General features: G+C 49.1%; 1 protein-coding gene across 4 annotated transcripts in view; it reads right to left on the reverse strand.

Moving 5' to 3' along the window:
- Nucleotides 1-18,027, reverse strand: part of SEC14L1 (SEC14 like lipid binding 1) — an 80,429-nt gene extending 62,402 nt beyond the window's left edge. For 2 of the 4 annotated variants that reach the window (XM_045085835.1, XM_045085838.1), the window contains exons 1-3: nucleotides 17,901-18,027; nucleotides 16,708-16,812; nucleotides 15,579-15,671 (exon numbers count right to left, since the gene is read on the reverse strand). In XM_045085835.1, the coding sequence (XP_044941770.1) occupies nucleotides 15,579-15,641 (63 nt within the window). In that variant the 5' untranslated portion in view covers nucleotides 15,642-15,671; nucleotides 16,708-16,812; nucleotides 17,901-18,027. Of the gene's footprint in view, nucleotides 1-15,578; nucleotides 15,672-15,750; nucleotides 15,826-16,707; nucleotides 16,813-17,023; nucleotides 17,563-17,900 lie in introns of those variants that run through there. The other 2 variants (XM_045085836.1, XM_045085837.1) reach the window with 2 other exon arrangements.
- Between the last annotated feature and the right edge of the window lie 254 nt (nucleotides 18,028-18,281).

Genomic DNA, 18,281 nt, shown 5'->3' on the forward strand with positions numbered 1-18,281 from the left:
AAAGCACTGCAGTTCACCTTAAACTAATACAATGTTGAATGTCAATTATATCCAAAGAAAGCTGGTGGGGGCCCTACCCAAAGAGTAAGTGTAAGCAGTAAATGAGATACTGGCAGCATCCTCCATTTCTTCTGGGTCTAACTTAGATCTGTGGAATTAACACAGTGCATACATTATTTTTTAAGATTTTATTTTTAAGTAATCTCTGAACGTAGCGCAGCGTGGGCCTTAAACTTACAACCCTGAGATCAAGAATCACATGCCCTTCCAACTGTTTAAAACTTTTAAAGTTAAAAATTCGATACAGTTGTATTTGAGGACCATTTACAAAACAATAAAAAATTCCTTTCATGAAAAACAAACATGACTTTAAGAATCACGAACATATAAAAGGACCCCCCCCCACACCTTTCCACAGTAAGGTGACACTGTCACAGTGTGTACACGATGTAAATTTCCACGGCTCTAAGTCAGACCGAGGTCGCGACCATCCCTCTTTTGCACTCTCGGCCGCGCCGATCCAACTAAAGGACAGTCAAATGCACAAACTACCACTACGGGCTCAGTTCGCCGCACAGAAGGGCCGCACGCAGGGGTCAACAAGCCATCCGCTGAACCCCCGCCCCGCCTCGGGCTATTTTCAGCCTTAGGCTGGGTTTTGAACAAACCCAACTTAAGGGGCCGGCTGCCATGGATTCAGGCCAAGTGAGCAAAATCGAACTCCAGGTAAGTGCGTACCAAGCCTGAATAACACATGGGCGCCTTTTGAGAGAGAAAAGGTTTTTGGACCTCTGGTGTTGACCAGTTATTTTTATTATTATGTTACTTAAACATGTACAAACTAGGTAAAAGCTCATACAATTATAAAGCCCACGACATACGTTTACTAGGAAGGACGATCACTTGTTGGAGCCGACGTCTCCTTCAGCGCAGACACGAACTGATGGCCGGGCACGGTGCGTTCAGACCTGCGGGCCCGCCGGGAGGGGCTGCACATCCACCCACCATGCCCGCTGCTTTCTTCAGTTAAATCTTTATTTGTACAGCTCCCTGTCTGCAAGGTACCTTAGCCTACACTTGGCTCAAATACATCTACGTATTAATTCCACCGCAATTCTTTTCGCATTTGCTTTCAACCGTTAAAACAGTATTACTGGGGGCACCTGGGTGGCTCAGTGGGTTGAGCTTCTGCCTTCAGCTCAGGTCATGATTCCCAGGGTTCTGGGATCCAGCCCCGTGTGGGGCTCTCTGCTCAGTGGGGAGCCTGCTTCCTCCTCTCTCTCTGCCTGCCTCTCCGCCTACTTGTGATCTCTGTCAAATAAATAAATAAAATCTTAAAAAAAAAAACAGTATTATTGGGCACCCCCAAATAACCCTAGCAGGAAACCACGTTCTGTCCAATAGCACTTAGCTATGTCAGGCACCCAGGTGATCTTGGCCTTTTTTTTGACCGTCAAAATAAAAAGCATATTAGCCAATCCCGGATAGAAAATTAAAGGACACGACAATGGACCCTTGAACACAAGTCTGAACCATGCAGGTCCACAAATACACAGATTTTTTTCAATAAATAAGCTACAGTAAGGTAAATGTATTTTTTATGACTTTCTTAACATTTTTTCTTTACCTCATTTGATTGTAGGAATATGGTATATGACAGACACAAAATCTACATTAGTCAACTGCTTATGTGACTATAAGGCTCCAGCCAACAGCGGGCTATTACTGGTTAAGTTTCTGGACTAGCAAAAGTTATATGCAGGTACGCCTGGCTGGCTCAGTGGCTGGCTGAGCATGTGCCTTTGGCTCAGGTCGTGATCCCAGTGTCCTAGGACGGAGCCCCGCCTCAGGCTCCCTGCTCGGCGGGAAGCATGCTTCTCCCACTCCCCGTTTGTGTTCCCTCTCTCATTGTGTGTCTCTCTCTCTGTCAAATAAATAAATAAATAAAATCTTTTTTTAAAAAAAGTTATATGCAGGGGCGCCTGGGTGGCTCAGTGGGTTAAAGCCTCTGCCTTCGGCTCAGGTCATGATCCCAGGTGGGATCGAGCCCCACATCGGGCTCTCTGCTCAGAGGGGAGCCTGCTTCCCTTCCTCTCTCTCTCTCTCTCTCTCTCTGCCTGCCTCTCTGCCTACTTGTGATCTCTGTCAAATAAATAAATAAATAAAAAGTTATATGCAGATTTCTGGGGTGCCTGGGTGGCTCAGTCAGTTAAACAGCTGCCTTCAGCTCAGGTCATGATCTCAGGGTCCTGGGATCAAGCCCCATGTCCGGCTCCCTGCTCAGCTAGGAGACTGCTTCTCTCTCTCCTTCAGCCTGCTGCTCTGCCTACTTGTGCTCTCTCTCTCTGTATCAAACATATAAATAAAATCTTTAAAAGAAAGTTATAAGCAGATTTTTAACTGCACTGGTGGGAGAGGAGGGTCCAGGCCCCTAACCCCTGTGTTCAAGGGTCAACTGTGGATAGAAAAAAACCAGGGTAGGCACATCTTTTAAGTAGATCTTTATACTTAAGATAACCGCCGTCAATAAATCTTGAAGGTCGAATGTTTCACAGGCCACAATTACTAAAGCCCCAGGCAAATAAGAGTGTCTGGAGTGCTATGAAAGGTTTCTCTTCTCTCAGGTTTCATGTGCAATCACATGACTGAGCCACGCAAGATCCAATGGCCTCCGCAACACACCACGACTTACCAAAACCATTCCTAATCCATAAACTGTTCTGTCTTATCAATGGCAAAAAGAGTCTATAGGTGGCAACAAAAATAGCAATTTTGCATATTCCTCCTCAAATCAAGCTGGATTTGGCAGAGTACTGTTTGACTTTCCAGAGTGTAAAAAATAAACCCATGGACTTCAGAAAAGCATCTGGTGTTCCAGGGAATCGCAGCTGTCAGCTTTGGAAGACGCCATGTGTTTGCCCACATAAAAGAATGTAATGGGCTGCGGAAATATTATCCGGCTTCATGAACCAGAATAAAAACTCCATCATCAGGAGGCCGGAAGCAGGAGCTGTATCAGCCCGACGGGAACATATCTGTCGCGCGCTCTTTATTGGAGGCCTGATGTGCAAGTCACACCGCCGAGGCCTTCCAGCGCCCGCTTCCCTGCTCTCTCTGCCACTTCTTACCCCTGACGATGGGAGCCACCATTGTACTTTGGGGGCTCTACCCCTGCTGTTAGGTGCTGGTCTTTCTTCAGAACCCAATAGCAACGGCAGCCACGAGACATAAATTACAGATATACTTTGAATAGACGGGACCAAAATCAGGGGTAGAATTCTTCAAGGATCTAGAATCCATTAATACAAAGGACAGGGGTGCCTGGGTGGCTCAGCGGGTTAAAGCCTCTGCCTTCGGCTCAGGTCATGATCTCAGGGTCCTGGGATCGAGCCCCACATCGGGCTCTCAGCTCAGCAGGGAGCCTGCTTCCTCCTCTCTCTCTGCCTGCCTCTCTACCTACTTGTGATCTCTCTCTCTCTCTCTCTCTCTGTCAAATAAATAAATAAAACCTTTTATAAAAAAATACAAAGGACAAAAAACCTAGAGAGAGCCACTTTTTTTTTCTTGACATTATAGTCAAAAACTTATAAAGATCTTAAAAGTGCACAGTAAACACAACAGCCAAAAAGTAGAAGCAACCCAAGTGTCCGCTGATGGATGAACAGAGAAACAAAACATGGTATCTACATAAAATAGACTATCCAGCCTTAAAAAGGAAATTCTGACACCTGCTACAACATGGATGACCCGTGAAGAAATGATGTTGGGTAAAAAGCAAATCACTACAGGACAAAGGCAGGATTCCGCTCACATAAGGAACAGTCCTAGTTCTATTCAGAAACAGAAAGTACAAAGAGAGGCAGGGTGTCTGCCAGGGGGTGGGGGATGGGGAGCTGGTGTGTAAGGGGCACAAAGTTTCCGTGTGGAAAGGTGAAAAAGTCCCACGGATGAATGGCAGTGACAGGTGCATAACGCCGTGCACACACTTAGCTGAACCGCACACTCAGAAATGGCTCACATGGCAGATTTTATACAACTGTCTATTTACCACAATAAAATAGAGTCCAAACCTCCTCCTCCTGAAAATTAGGGAAGTCACACAAATAATTAGATTAAGACGAGTGCAAAGAGACGCATGCTGTAACTTTGGGATCACAGTACAAACTCAAGAACAGCGGCCTGGAGAAGCACAAAAAGCAAACCAACAGTCTTTTTCTTGGCACACCGAATCCTTCAGAAGAAAACAGAATGTAACAAGGATCTCTATGAAAGACAGCCTGTCGCAGGATCTAGTCCTTTCCAAAAATGTAAAAGTTATAACTGAAACCAACTTCCTTCCTCCTATTCCATTTGCTACAAATTCTAATTAAGGAGCGCTAGGCCCGTGCTTCTCCAACCTGCGGCAGTATCAGAACCGGCCACGCCGCTGAGCCGGCTCTCAGAAGATCCTGATTCGGTAGAGAATCAGAACTTAGAAATGTCAGAATTTGCATTCTACACCAACTTTGTGTTAAAAGTAAAATGAAGACAACAGGTGTTTGGCGAAGAGTTCTAAATATTAATAGCATAAATCCTGCAATACAACCAACGATTTCTTAAAGAAGTAAATGAATTTACTTCTTAGAATTTACTTCTTAAAATCTGTACCTTACAGGGCGCCTGGGTGGCTCAGTGGGTTAACCCTCTGCCTTCAGCTCAGGTCATGGTCTCAGGGTCCTGGGATCGAGCCCCGCATCGGGCTCTCTGCTCAGCAGGAAGCCTGCTTTCCCCCCACCTCTCTCTCCCTGCCTGCCTCTCTGCCTACCTGTGATCTCGGTCTGTCAAATAAATAAATAAAATCTTAAAAAAAAAAAAAACCTAAAAAAAAAATCTGTACCTTACAACTTTTAGGCTGGACTTGGTTTTTAAGACATACACTGGGATAAAGCTACGAAAAAGAAGAGAAACACACACATTTATGATTAGGACTACCTAATATTACTGAATAACTTATTCCTAAAGGAAAGAGAGTCATATAATAATCAACCTTTCAGGTTTAAACCTGAAGATATCTAAAAAAAAAGAAAAAAAAACACACACACACAAACTAGACTACCATATTACCAGAGTCAACAATTTTTTTTCCTTTTTTTAAGGATTGTATCTATTTATTTGACACAGAGAAAGATCACAAGCAGGCAGAGAGTGAGGCAGAGAGAAAGGAAGCAGGCTCCCTGCCGAGCAAAGAGCCCGATGCGGGGCTCCATCTCAGGAGCCTGAAATCATGACCCAAGCCGAAAGCAGAGGCTTAATCCACTGAGCCACCCAGGCACCCCAGAGTCAATAATTTTTTTTTAAAGATTTTATTTATTTATTTGATAGACAGCGATCACAAGTAGGCAGAGAGGCAGGCAGAGAGAGAGGAAGAAGCAGGCTCCCCGCTGAGCAGAGAGCCCAATGCAGGGCTTGATCCCAGGACCCTGAAATCATGACCCAAGCCGAAGGCAGAAGCTTAATCCTGAGCCACCCAGGTGCCCCAGAGTCAATAATTTTTAAGTGAATTTTATGTTCTATAGGAGAACCAGAGAAATGAAATTCTTTTATATTTGGTATTCATCACTATGGGAGAAAAGTCACTCAAAACCCCAAATGATACAGAAACCAGGACACATTTTTTAGTCAACTATAGCGATTGTAAACTTCACTGAATATGGACGCTGTTTTACCCACAAATTGTGATCTGAGTCAAATTCCTTCAAAACATAATTCGAGTATAAATAGTAAATACGTCCAACCAAAAGAATATGACCCAATGTGACCTTCCATCAAAATGTTCACTACCAGAAGCAGAAGGATCACAGGAACACAAGCGCGGATCCAAGCCTGGTTCTTCAGACAAGTCTGCTTCAGAGAGCTCCCTCCACGCTCGCGTTACAAGCTGCAGGTAGAGAGACCGGTGAGGTGACAGCAGCCCATGAGAGCAAAGAGAGGGAATCCCACCTGGAAGAAGTGAGTCCGACCAGCTAGAGCCCACCAGGTGGGAAAGAGCGAGGGGGACACCCCCGGGCAGTTCACAGAAAGGCCCAGAGGCCGCGGGCAATAGCAGCACGCTGACCGAACTCCAACTGGTCCGACAGAGCTGGCCCTGCGGCAGCCGTGGGGGGCTCCTGCGGGGAGGTGAGGCTGGGGAGAGAGGCAGGAGGAGACGGGGAAGGGCCCCGGGCACCAGGCTGGGTACCAACTGCAGCCTTGCTTCGAAGGTGCGGGGCAGACACTTCAGAACTCCAGCACGGAACATGCTCGGGTTTGCAAGCCCCTGGCGGCAGCCCAGGCAAAGAGCAGGTGCGTGAGCTGGGGTCAGGAGTGCGAGTCCAGAGGCCCTGAGGACGCCAGGAACTGTCGTCGGAGAGGAGCCCACGTGACTGGAGACGGGCCGATTCAGAAACAGTTCGGGTGGGGTGGCTGGCTGGCTGGGTCCGAGGAGCCAGCACGCGTGACTCCTGACCCTGACCTCGGGGTCGTGAGTTCAAGCCCCACCTGGGGTGTAAAGATGACTTAAATAAATAAAACTTTAAAAAAACAAAGGGTGGGAGGGAGGGAGGGAGAAAAAGAAAGACGAAAGGTTCAGGAGACATTCTGAACAGGGAGGGTCTGGTCAGCGCTGAGCCTGAAGCGTGAGCCGGGAAGGCAGCCAGGGACGCCTGAGGTTTCTGGTCTGAGGGCAGAGCAGGCCACGTGGCAGTGGCACTCGTCAGAAGCAGATCACAGGAAAAGGCAGAGCTTCCGAGTAGCATTTTACTGGGGTTTTTTTGGTTTGCTTTTTTGTGTATTTGTTTTCTGTTAGGCTGTGTTCTTTGCACAGGCAGGAGGAGGGAGTGGATTCTGTTTCAGAGACACTAAATTTGTCTATAGTCAAATGGAGATGTCCTAGCAGGCAGCTGGCTGGGAATCTGGAAGCTCCTGAGTGGGAGTCTAGGCTGAAGATAAACTTTGAGAGCTTCTGTTTATAAAGTAACAGCTGAAGCTATGGGTTTAACTGAGGCTGCTCAGGTGAGAGGGAACTGGATGGTTCTAAGACAGCATTAACTACCAATTAAAACACCATGATGTTTATGAGGCCCAGAAAACACGAAATATATAACTGGTGGTCCCCAAATAGCAAAACAAGTATCATCAGAGGAGTCATCTGTCTGCCCCTAGAAAGGCATGGAAATCGGGAGAGAGAGGCGAGATGGGTCAGAGGCGCAGGCCGGAGAGTCCCACATGCAGCCTCTAATCAAATATCCAAGATACTGGGGCACTTGGGTGGCTCAGTGGGTTAAGCCTCTGCCTTCGGCTCAGGTCATGATACCAGGGTCCTGGGATCAAGCCCCGCATCAGGCTCTCTGCTCAGCAGGGAACCTGCTTCCCCTCTCTCTTTGCCGGTCTCTCTGCCTACTTGTGATCTCTATCTCTGTCAAATAAATAAATAAAATCTTTACAAAAAAAATATTCAAGACACTGACACACCGCGTGCTTATCAGCAACTCCAACTGTGCTCTGAACATTGCCGGTGTGGAAACACGCAAGAGGGCCGTGCAACAGATGGCAAGATTTCTGAATGGAAAAGGAATTCAGCACGCATCAAGACACATAAAACAGTTACCTTATAGAGAGTAATAATGATATATACATAAACTTTTCATTTTTTTTTTTTTTTAAAAAGGCCAGTTCACCTAACATCGGATTGGACCCAGCAAAAGAATCTGAATGCGGCACATGGTCTCGGTTTCAACATGTAAGTCACCGAGAACTACACAAGACTGTTTCCCTCAGACACGCCCCCTCCGCCCCGACCTCACTAGCCCCCAGCCAGGCCTCCACCAGCACCCTCTGCTCTCAGTCAGACCTGCCAGGAGATGAACTCCTTTCAAGTGCTTTCTGTGTGAAAAATTAGAACCAATGAAGTAGGTTAAAAAGTAACTATGGATAGACCCAGTTTAATGGGAAAGAATATTCTGCATCTTATTTGCAATTCCACATTCTTGAAGAGGGTCCCTGGGGCCAAAGAGGAGCAGCAGGTTTTCACCACTGAATCAGTAAGGCCGATCGCCATCACCAAGCATTTCAGCCGGAGCTGCTACGAGTCGCTGACCTGATTCGAGGCTCCATCTGCTCCTATCCGCTACCGCGAACAATTAAGTCAGCCAAAGGTCAGGGGGACGGACTGGACGATGACCCAGTTTCTCTTACAGAGTGAGGGCATGAACGGAAACAAAGGGAAGGGAGAATGTGGGAGAAGCGTGGAGAGTGAAGACGCAGAAACCAAGATTGATGGCTGACCTGGAGCAGGAGCCAAACAATTTCTGAAAAGACATCGTCCCAGACAGTCAAGGTAAGTCTGAACACAGTGTTTTTGTTAAATATCATGAGGACATGGTAATCGTGTTTACAAAAGAAAAAGGTTCTTATTGGTTAGAGACACATGCTTCAGGAGTTAGCGATGAGTTCACAAGATGTCTGAAATCTACCTGAAACACACCAGGCAAAGAAAGGGGGGGGCACAGATGATACCGTAGTCAGGGCAAAGTGCTGTTCCCGCTGGCACGGGGTCATGGGCCCGTGGCACTAACTGGACACTCCATCCTCTCTACTCAGATATGCTTGAAAATGTCCATAATAGGTTTCGGGGGTTTTGTCTGGTATTTTGTGTTTTCAGGAAAACAGGTAAATCAAAGAGGCAAGGAGCTGAGTCAGATCCTGCTTTATTTCTCCTTAGGATATTTCCTACCGAACCACAACTATCTTCACCCTAGCACATTAAAAATAATCTGAAATGCATAATGTGTCGGCAAGTGGGTGTAAGAGAAGGAAAAATGCCTAGTTCCATACAAAGTAGCATGTAATGAAAGTGTACTATAATTGTCCATTTCCAAAACTAAGTGAGCCTGACTAATTACACCCCAGCTTGTATTAAATGCAACAGGACTCACACTATGGCACTCCAACAGCCTATAAATGAGAAGACTCCAATATCTCCCCACTGAAAACTGACCTTAATACGCCATCAAGGAAACTGGATCATTTCCCTCCACTCCTGGACTTGAATAAATTGCTGAAAGTCAGCTACCCAAAATACAGGACACTGATTATTCACCTCAGAGTAAAAACAAAGCCCACTGCCCATCAGGCTGCCTGAAGATACAACCCCGCCCGGATCAATGAGAGCACGTATTTCAGTGTCACCACGAGAAAATGGGAAACCAGAGTCAGGGATGCTGAAAGGCCCAGGGATGAAATCTAGGATGCGAGGAAGAAGATGTGCTTCAAGAAGAACAATGAGAGGCACCTGGGTGGCTCAGTGGGTTAAAGCCTCTGCCTTCGGCTCAGATCATGATCTCAGGATCCTGGGATCGAGCCCCGCATGGGGCTCTCTGCTCAGCGGGGAGCCTGCTTCCCTCTCTCTCTGCCTGCCTCCCTGCCTACTTGTGATCTCTGTCTGTCAAATAAATAAATAAAATCCTTAAACAACAACAACAACAACAACAACAACGAGAGAAGGGCCGATGACACTTAAATCTAAAATGCCGCTCAAAGCCCTGACCTGACCCTGACCTGATTCAGGTCAGAGGGAGAAATGGTCAAAGTGGGACAGGTGGCTCAAAATTTCTTCAGGAGGATGCACAGGGCTTCAGGAGGCAGGCGGCTGCCAGGAAGAGTGAGCAAGGACAAACCAAGTCTGGTTCCAGCGAACTTGTACCCACCCCTCCGCCCCAGCCAACCTGAGCAATGAAGGAAGTGGGGTGGCTCGTGTGGCGGGCCACCTCCCCAGAAAGCACTCCATTTCTAGGATTTCTACACACCTCGCTCTCACCCCAAAAAGACCAGCCTCGGTTCAACTCAACATGGGGCTCTTCTCACTGTAGCTGCCCATACAAGTCTACCTGGGGTCCCCAGGCATCCCCTGCTGTTTTGATACAGGAAACTTGAATGGACAGAATAAAGTCTAAATATAAGTAGGAATTCCTGTTTAATCTAAAAGAAATCTTAAAAATAAAAGAAATATACACATTCAGAGAAGTCATTTACTTACGGATTCATTTCACTTCGCGTCTGGAGGTAGGGAAGAGGGGAGGCCGCGGGAATCGCTAGGCCCGGTCTTCCCTACTCTCCTTTCTGGGGGCCAATTCCTCGGCACCACAGCCCGACACCAGGTAACCGGCCTAGTTACTGGGCCCCGAGCTGGTCTGTGGCAGGACTAGATGGGAACCCAACTCACAGCAAATGTCTCTCATCATCTAGTCTCAGCGGGAAGCCAGGAGACGCCCGGGGAAAGGGGCTAAAAACACCAAGGATGAAACAAACAAAAACACGAGAGAAAAGAGCCCGAGCAAATGGAGTGGGGGTGGGACACTCAGTGGCGACTGCTCACCGCTCACCGGCAAACGCCTTTTCTGTTTGTTCAACCTACAAAAGTGCGTCACTCGAGCTACCAGTGGGGTGCCAGTCAACAGCAAACCCCGGGGAGCAGGGGAAGCAGCTGACCCCGACGAGCCCGATGACAAGACGTGGGAAGAACAGGAGAGAGGCCCGGGCCACTCCTCAGAGGCCGGGGAGGTGGACGAGGTCAGCAGGACCGGGACTCCCACAAGCGAGATGGGGAGAAGCAGGCAGGGAAGGGGAGGAGCGAACTGTCAAGAGGGTGCGCGGGCCGGAAGAACACCGGGAGGCAGCCGGAACAGCACGGGCCGTATTTAAAAATCCATGTTTGTGAAGTAAGGTTAAGCAGAGAAAGGAGGGCAGGGCGGCCTCGAGGAAGAGCACGGGACTTTACAGCAGGTGAGACAGTAAGAGGTCACTCAAACGGGACTGCCAAGTGGACACAGCGTCTGGCAGGAGAACACGGGGTGACCTGAAGGCATACACGATGGAACAAGCAGGAGACAAAGGGACAGAAATGCGGGACCCGAGAACACAATTGGAGGCTGTGTCTGCTAGGCCACAGATGGCAGGGGACAGGGGACCCTGGAAGGCGGCTGGTGCTCCTGAAAGCGGAGCCCCGGGCACACCGTGCTGGCATGGGGGATGGGCTCCACCAGGGCAGAACAATAGCTGTCCTGGGGCCTGGGGCCGACAGGGATAAGGGGCCGTCCTCACTCCACTTGTGCGCGCTGGCGCCGAGCTCCCTGGGCCACGAAAGACAGAGGGCAGGCCTTTTCCCAGCAACCCAGAGGTGCGGGGCCCTCTCCCAGCCACCCTCCCACACCCTCTTCCACCTGCTCCCAGCTCCTTCACCCCTCCCGAGTTGGCAATAAGAGGCCTGCAACATCAGAGGAGGAAAGCTGTGCTTGAAAATGTTTTGTTTCAAAACTGTGTTTTCCGGGGCACCTGGGTGGCTCAGTGGGTTAAGCCTCTGCCTTCAACTCAGGTCATGATCTCAGGGTCCTGGGATCGAGTCCCGTGCTTCCTCCTCTCTCTCTCTCTCTCTGCCTCTCTGCCTACTTGTGATCTCTCTCTGTCAAATAAATAAATAAAATCTTTAAAAAACAAAACAAAACAAAACAAAGGGGCGCCTGGGTGGCTCAGTGGATTAAAGCCTCTGCCTTCGGCTCAGGTCATGATCCCAGGGTCCTGGGATCGAGCCCCGCATCGGGCTCTCTGCTTAGAAGGGAGCCTGTTTCCTCCTCTCTCTCTCTCCCTGCCTCTCTGCCCACTGGTGATCTGTCTGTAAAATAAATAAATAAAATATTAAAAACAAACAAACAAAAAAACCCCACTAAAAACAAAAAAAGCTGTGTTTTCCCCCAGAAATGTCAACATGAAACTCACCTGTGAGTGCATGAGAGTCCTCCCTGCCATGCTAAGCTCCTGCTCTGTGGGATCCCCTCACTCTGCCCGGGTGAGGCCCCAAATCTTCATTGTCCTTCAGGGATTCACTATGCCTCCCAGCAGTCCAGGAAGAGACTGGACAAGCCAGAGGCAGGCTGGGGAAGACGAACCTTCCGAAGCCCCTGCAGGCTGCCGGACGACGGACTCAGGAGCAGATCTCGGCCACTACGTGTGCCTTGGGCTCCTCACCCTCCAAGGTGAGACAGGGGCTCTCAGGCCATTTCTCCACTCACTAAAGCACTAACACGTTATTTCTGGGCAAACGTCTCACAAAAGCAAGCCCTTAAAATGCCCTAAGGGCCCGGGGGGGAAACTACCCTCCATCCTGCTTGTTTGCCATCTAACTCAAGAGTCAGTGAAAACATCAACATGATTTCTTCACGCTACGGGTACACTGATCCCAAAAGATAAATTTTTCATTAAATCAATCAAATGCAATTAACAAATAGGAGGCCCCCCTATCGCTAGTTACACTGGGCAATTTCCACCTAAGCCATTTTCTGGCAATACGGAACTTAGTCACTCTCCCTGCTGACAGCCAAGGCCATGGGTCAACTGACTGGCATTTTCCCCAACCGTCTCCTCCCCCCAGGGGCCCCCCAAAGCCAGACTTTGGAGGCTCAAATCCATTCCCCAGGCCGACCACCTGCCCAGCACTCCCACCACTACCCAGCCCTCACTGTGGTGCTCTCTCAAATCCCCTTCCCTGGAGGGGCGTCTGGCTCAGTCAGAAGGGCATGGGACTCTTGGATCTCTGGGTTGAAGGTTCGAGCCCCACACTGGGTATGTTTAAGCTTTAAGTATATTTAAGCTTACTTAAAAATAAAATCTTTTAAAAAAAAATTTTTTTTTGTTCCTGCTTGAACTCTCTCCACCCTGAAGAACTGCACAGAATATTTCCAGACTAAATCTATTATACTACTGTTCCTCCTCACTGAAAAAATAATAATAAAGCAAGGTAAATAAAGAAAATTTTATGACATACAATTCCAGTCCAAAAAGAGGCCAATGACACCATACAAAAATCACTAAGGACTTAAAACATTCTAGCTCCTGTCTAATTCCGGAAGGAGAATATATTTCATTTTCAGATTATAAAATATTTTCCAAACCCAAAAGAAAATGACTACTTGCCTCAAAACAAAAGCAATTAAAAAATGAGTTAATTTTAAAAGCCTATGGGGATGGTTCAGAACTTCAATTTCAAATTCTCCCGTAAATCCACGCATAAGATGGGCAGGACAAACGTCACCATTTTGAAAATAGTCAAGTAAGGAAAATAAGGAAGTTGATCATTAGACAGTTGAAACTCCTCTTTATGAATCTAATGTCTGCAGAAGACACAAAAAAAAACTTTGCCTCCCACAGTCAGAGTTACACTGAGCTTTTAAGATCTACTGAAAGTTTTGGGGCGCTTGGGTGGCTCAGAGTGTTAAAGCCTCTGCCTTCGGCTCAAGTCGTAATCCCAGTGTCATGGGATCGAGCCCCACATCAGGCTCTCGCCTTGGTGGAGCCTGCTTCCTCCTCTGTCTCTCTGCCTGACTCTCTGCCTACTTGTGATCTCTCTCTGTCGAATAAATAAATAAAATCTTCAAAAAAAAAAAAAAATGAAAAAAAAAAAAAAAAGATCTCCTGAAAGTTTTACAAAACAGAATGCACTACTCCTGGCTCCTGTGCCCCCTGTGGACCTGGCCCAGCCCAGCCCCTGGAGCAGTTCACAGCCTCACCGGGGCCACTGGGCCCCCGCTGCTCCCCACACCTCTCCCCCAACTCCACCAGCTTCTGCCACCACCCCGGGCGAATAACCCACAGGCTGGCCAATAACCTACAGCCTCACTCCGGGGTAGGGGGGATGCCCAGATCAAGCCTCTCTAGAATCTGAACTGGGAAACATGACAAGACTCGGTCACTTAGAAACTGAAAGAATGCAGTGTTCGAGAACTTGCGACCAGGCCGAGCTAGGGCTGGAGGGGCTCTGAATAGCTAAAAGGACAGAAGAGCTGAAGCACAGGGGAGGGAAAACCAGGAGTGGGCCAAGCAGCCGACTGGCAGGAGAAGAAGAGAGGCTCCCCACTATAGAGCAAGGCCGAGTCCCGCGGGGTGAAGTTGCAGGGACAAGTGCAGCCGAGGTTCCCAGAGCTGCCAGGAACCACCTTCCAAGGCAGGGTTCTTGGAGCTCTGCCCAGCCAGTTTGCATTCCTGCATTTCCGTGCGATTCCCATCACCCCATCACACCCCATGTGTTCCCACGAACAATACCCCTTCTCAGGCTCTCTGGAGTGGGTCTTTGCTGCATACGACCAAAAGCCAAAGCAGCACGCACAACATGCAAACAGGAAACAAGCCTTTCTGATAAGCCAGTCACAGAAAATACTGAACAGTCCTAGTATTTAAGGGAAACGCGGAGGCGCCTGGCTGGCTCCATCAGTCAAACACAGGACGCTTGATCTCGGGGTTGTGAGTTCGAGCCCCGCACAGGGTGTAGAGATTATGTAAAAAATGAAATCTTCAAGGAAAAAAGAAAGGAAATGCAGAACTAAAAACTCCACCCCCATGCCAAAAGAAACCCCCCCCAAAAAACCTCACACAGACCGAGAAAAGGCACAAGGGAACTTTCCGAGGTAATGGGTGGAAAGGTGCTATATCCTGACAGAGGTGTGGGTCACTCGGCCATCAAAACTGATCAAACTGGTCACCTAACGTGACCATTTCACTGCATGTAAATTACGTCTCAGTTTTTAAAAATTCTCTAAATCTAAATCCTTGCGAGGGCTTGCGTTTTGGGGGTTATTTTTCAGAACTATATTGCTCTGGATAGATCTCACCAACGAGGCTGCCCAGAAGCAGCCAGATGCAAAAACACCTGAGTTTCTAGTTAAATATAGAACAGAAACAGCCAACACTCATCAATGGCGTTCCGGGTCAGAGCAGCAGCTAACTCTGAGGTGGGAGGGTGGGGGCAAGCGGGACTCCTCGCTGGGCTGGTACGTTCTGGATCTTGATCTTGGTCCAGTTGGGCATTTCCACCCTTACATTCAAGACCAAAGCATTTCCTGTACTTAGGCTGTATTACACCTTAACAGTAACACAGAAAAGAAAGAATACCCAAGAATAGTCTAAAAGTGAGTGAAAAAAATTTGTTTTGCTTCTAGTGAAATGCTTATTTTCAGCCAAACTCTTCAGATGAATAACAAAGAAAATTAAGACATGAGTTAACCCGTTGGTGGAGTTCTGCTATCCCACATGAACTTGACTTCAGGGGGAAAAACTCATTCAGCAGAGTCGTTAGAATCATCAAATTAAACCCCATCCCATAGTGCTCATTGTTATATAACTGAATTCCGACAACCAGAACAGGCTTCTGAACAAGCAGCAGAAGGAAGAAAAGCCAATCTCCACATCCCTTTTCTACTTCAATGAACAAACAAAAAGAGCAAAATCCAGAAGAAGTCAGAAACCCACTTCTGTGTTTTCAGAGAGAATTAACTCAAATTCACATATTAACCAGAGGTGCATTTAAAAAAAAAACAAAACACGCGGGTTTTCATTTTTAGAGATTAACGGTTTAAAAACATTTCAAGAACTCTAGATCCGGATCATAAGCATAAAAACAGAGTAAGTAACAGCAGAGCAATGAAAACAAATTATAAAATTAACACCTGTTTACAGATCATCCCATTTGAATACTTAAAAAAAAAGCCAAAGACTAAATTAAAATGTCAAGTACTTACAGCCATAATTAATTCAAAGGGGTGTTTATAGACCCTCACCGGTGACTGGTATTTCTGCACCATGATTGTAACACAATAGCAATCCTCTCACACCTGCAAAACACAAATATATATGATTTAAAAAGCCATGATTAAGTCTGGAAAAAATTACATGTGCATTTACTCATCATACCAGTCTAACTGTAGAAAGGGATCTCAATAGGTCACATAATTCCCGACACACAAAATCCCGAAGAGGACGCGTGGACTGTACAAGGAAGGAGAAGGTGAAAAAACAGTAAGAAAGGGCGAAGGAGTCCAAGCATCACGAGGGAAACGGCTCTGCTCCGCCTGCCCACCCCTCCCCCCGGGGCTTCTCCAGGGTCTGGGCTGGGTGCAGGATCCCGGATCTTTCCAGCACTGAAACGTTACGATCCAATAATTAGTTCCTGAATCATTTTCCCCTGCCACAACTTCTACAAGAAGCTAAATAAAAGTGAGGGCACTTCAAGATATTAAGTCTGGTGACACACAAAAATAAAAATGGGGGAAAAAATCCTACAGTATCTCAAATTATGGAATACTCCTCAAAAGCTAGCTTCAAAGTAAACTTGTCAATCCCTGTTTTTTAACTGCGTAGACTACAATTTCAGAGGCCTGTCTTCAAACGGACAGCAACACCAAGCACTCCGGCTGAGCGTACCTCCAGCCTCAGCCTCCAGCCTCGCTGATGACTGTCAATAATCACTCAATGCTGCCTACTTCCCAGAGAAAGGACTCCTCCTACAAGATAACCTATTCCCACTTTGGTGCCAGTCTACATGTATTTTTCTGAAAAACACACGTTTTTTGGAGTCCTCTGTGTGACTTGACTTTCCTTTTTTTAAAAGTGAGGAAAAAGGGGCACCTGGGTGGCTCAGTGGGTTAAGTCTCTGCCTTCAGCTCAGGTCATGATCTCAGGGTCCTGGGATCGAGTCCCGCATCGGGCTCTCTGCTCAGCAGGGAGCCTGCTTCCTCCTCTCTCTCTCTCTCTCTCTGCCTGCCTCTCTGCCTACTTGTGATCTCTCCTCCCTGTCAAAGATAAATAAATAAAATCTTCTTTAAAAAAAAAAAAAAAGTGAGGAAGAAAAACTAAATCCAAAGAGCCTACCTGTCCTGCTGAGAATAATCATTAAGGATGTCACTTCATGCTGAATCCGGTCAGAGAATATTCGAACCTACAAAACGGAATATCCTCAAGGCGCCCAAAGGCTAGCTGTAATAAAAAAAAAAAAAGGAAGTAAATTTTATTTCAGAAGATTCTTATCTCTATCACCAGGTCTGGCACTCTCCGGCGTGTTTGTTCAGCGTCTGTCTCCCGGCAGGAACAGGTTATGTTGGACAACCCCGGCAGTCTGAAAGCTGCTACACAACTACTCCCCATGACCTCAAAGCAGTCGTTTGACTTCCTTCGGACTGGGTTTCACCTCTGTAAAATGAGGTTTCGGGTGAGATAATCTCGAAGAACGTCCAACTCTGAAATCACCGCGTTCAGAGCCAAACTCCGGAGTCCTGCGCCTCCCTCCGCCCCGCACGAATACGGGGTCTGGGACTGGCCGGTCCCGATGCGCCGGGACCGCGTTCTACTCCGTTCTGCAAACCGGAGCAGGCTGGTGCACGGTTCTGAAATGGGGAAAATTAACTTCAGGGCATCTCCCGGAGACGGGGAGGCTGGTTACGGGGTGTAAAAAGGCATGCGGGGGTTGGGGGCGACTTGAAAAGCAGATCGCTCGGTGGAGACGCTCTGGCACCCGTTCAGGATTCCACCGCCCGGAAGGACCCAGACTGACTACGCCGGGGAACCTGCCAGTTCCCGCGCTTCTCGACTCCTGCCGGCGCCCGGCTTCGGATGCTCGGGTCCGGAGAAACGTCCTACGTGGGACTCCGGAGTTACCGCGGCCGGGTGGCATCCCGGACCTGGGCGGCCTCTATTGCATGACAATCGGGGCTTAAAAATGAACCAATGCCCGGAACCGGGGGGTCCGCCGCGCGCACGCGGAGGGGCGGCCGGGCCCTCGGGCCGGTCCGGAGGGTCCAGCGCCGCGGCTCCCGCGGGCCCCCAGCTCCGGCCAACCCGGGGGTGGGAAGCCGAGGGCGGGCGTGGACCCCAAAGTCCGCTTCCCCCAGGGAGGGCTCCCGGAGTGCGACCGCGGGGGCGAGGGTGGGGGCCTCCGGGGCAGCGGGGGCGGTGGGGCCCGCTCCAGCCCCGGCCGAGGAAGCAAAGGGGCCGCGGAGAGCCTCGCGGCGCTGGGAGGGGCCGGGCCGGGGGCGCGCTCGGAGCCCGCCGCGGAGACGCGCGCCTACCTCCTGTCAGAAAGGCCGGGCCCGGGGCGCGGGGCGGCGGGGGGCGCTCATGCTGGCGGCTCCTTAGTGCCGTCGCCGTTCCACTGCCGGCGGCCGCAGCTCCGCCGCCGGTTCCGGGGAGTGGACCGGGGCGGGGGGGGGGCGGCGCGGGAGGGGCGCGGCGAGGCTCGAGTGGTTGTTACGGGTGACGGGGAGGGCGGGGCCGGGCGGCCGGAAGGAGCGCGCGTGCGCGAGCGCGGCCGACGGACGGAGGCGGGCGCGACGACCGTTGCTAGGGGAGGGGAAGGAGGGCACCACCCGGGCTGAGCCGCGTTGCGCAGGCGCCATCTCGGGGGCCGGCGGGCGTGGGAGGAGCTCGGAGCGGGCGCCGGCCCTGACGCA

This window comes from Mustela putorius, unplaced genomic scaffold (genome assembly GCF_011764305.1).
Source record: "Mustela putorius furo isolate JIRA1106 unplaced genomic scaffold, ASM1176430v1.1 tig00000873_pilon_pilon_pilon, whole genome shotgun sequence".
In the NCBI taxonomy this organism is placed as follows: Eukaryota; Metazoa; Chordata; class Mammalia; order Carnivora; family Mustelidae; genus Mustela; species Mustela putorius.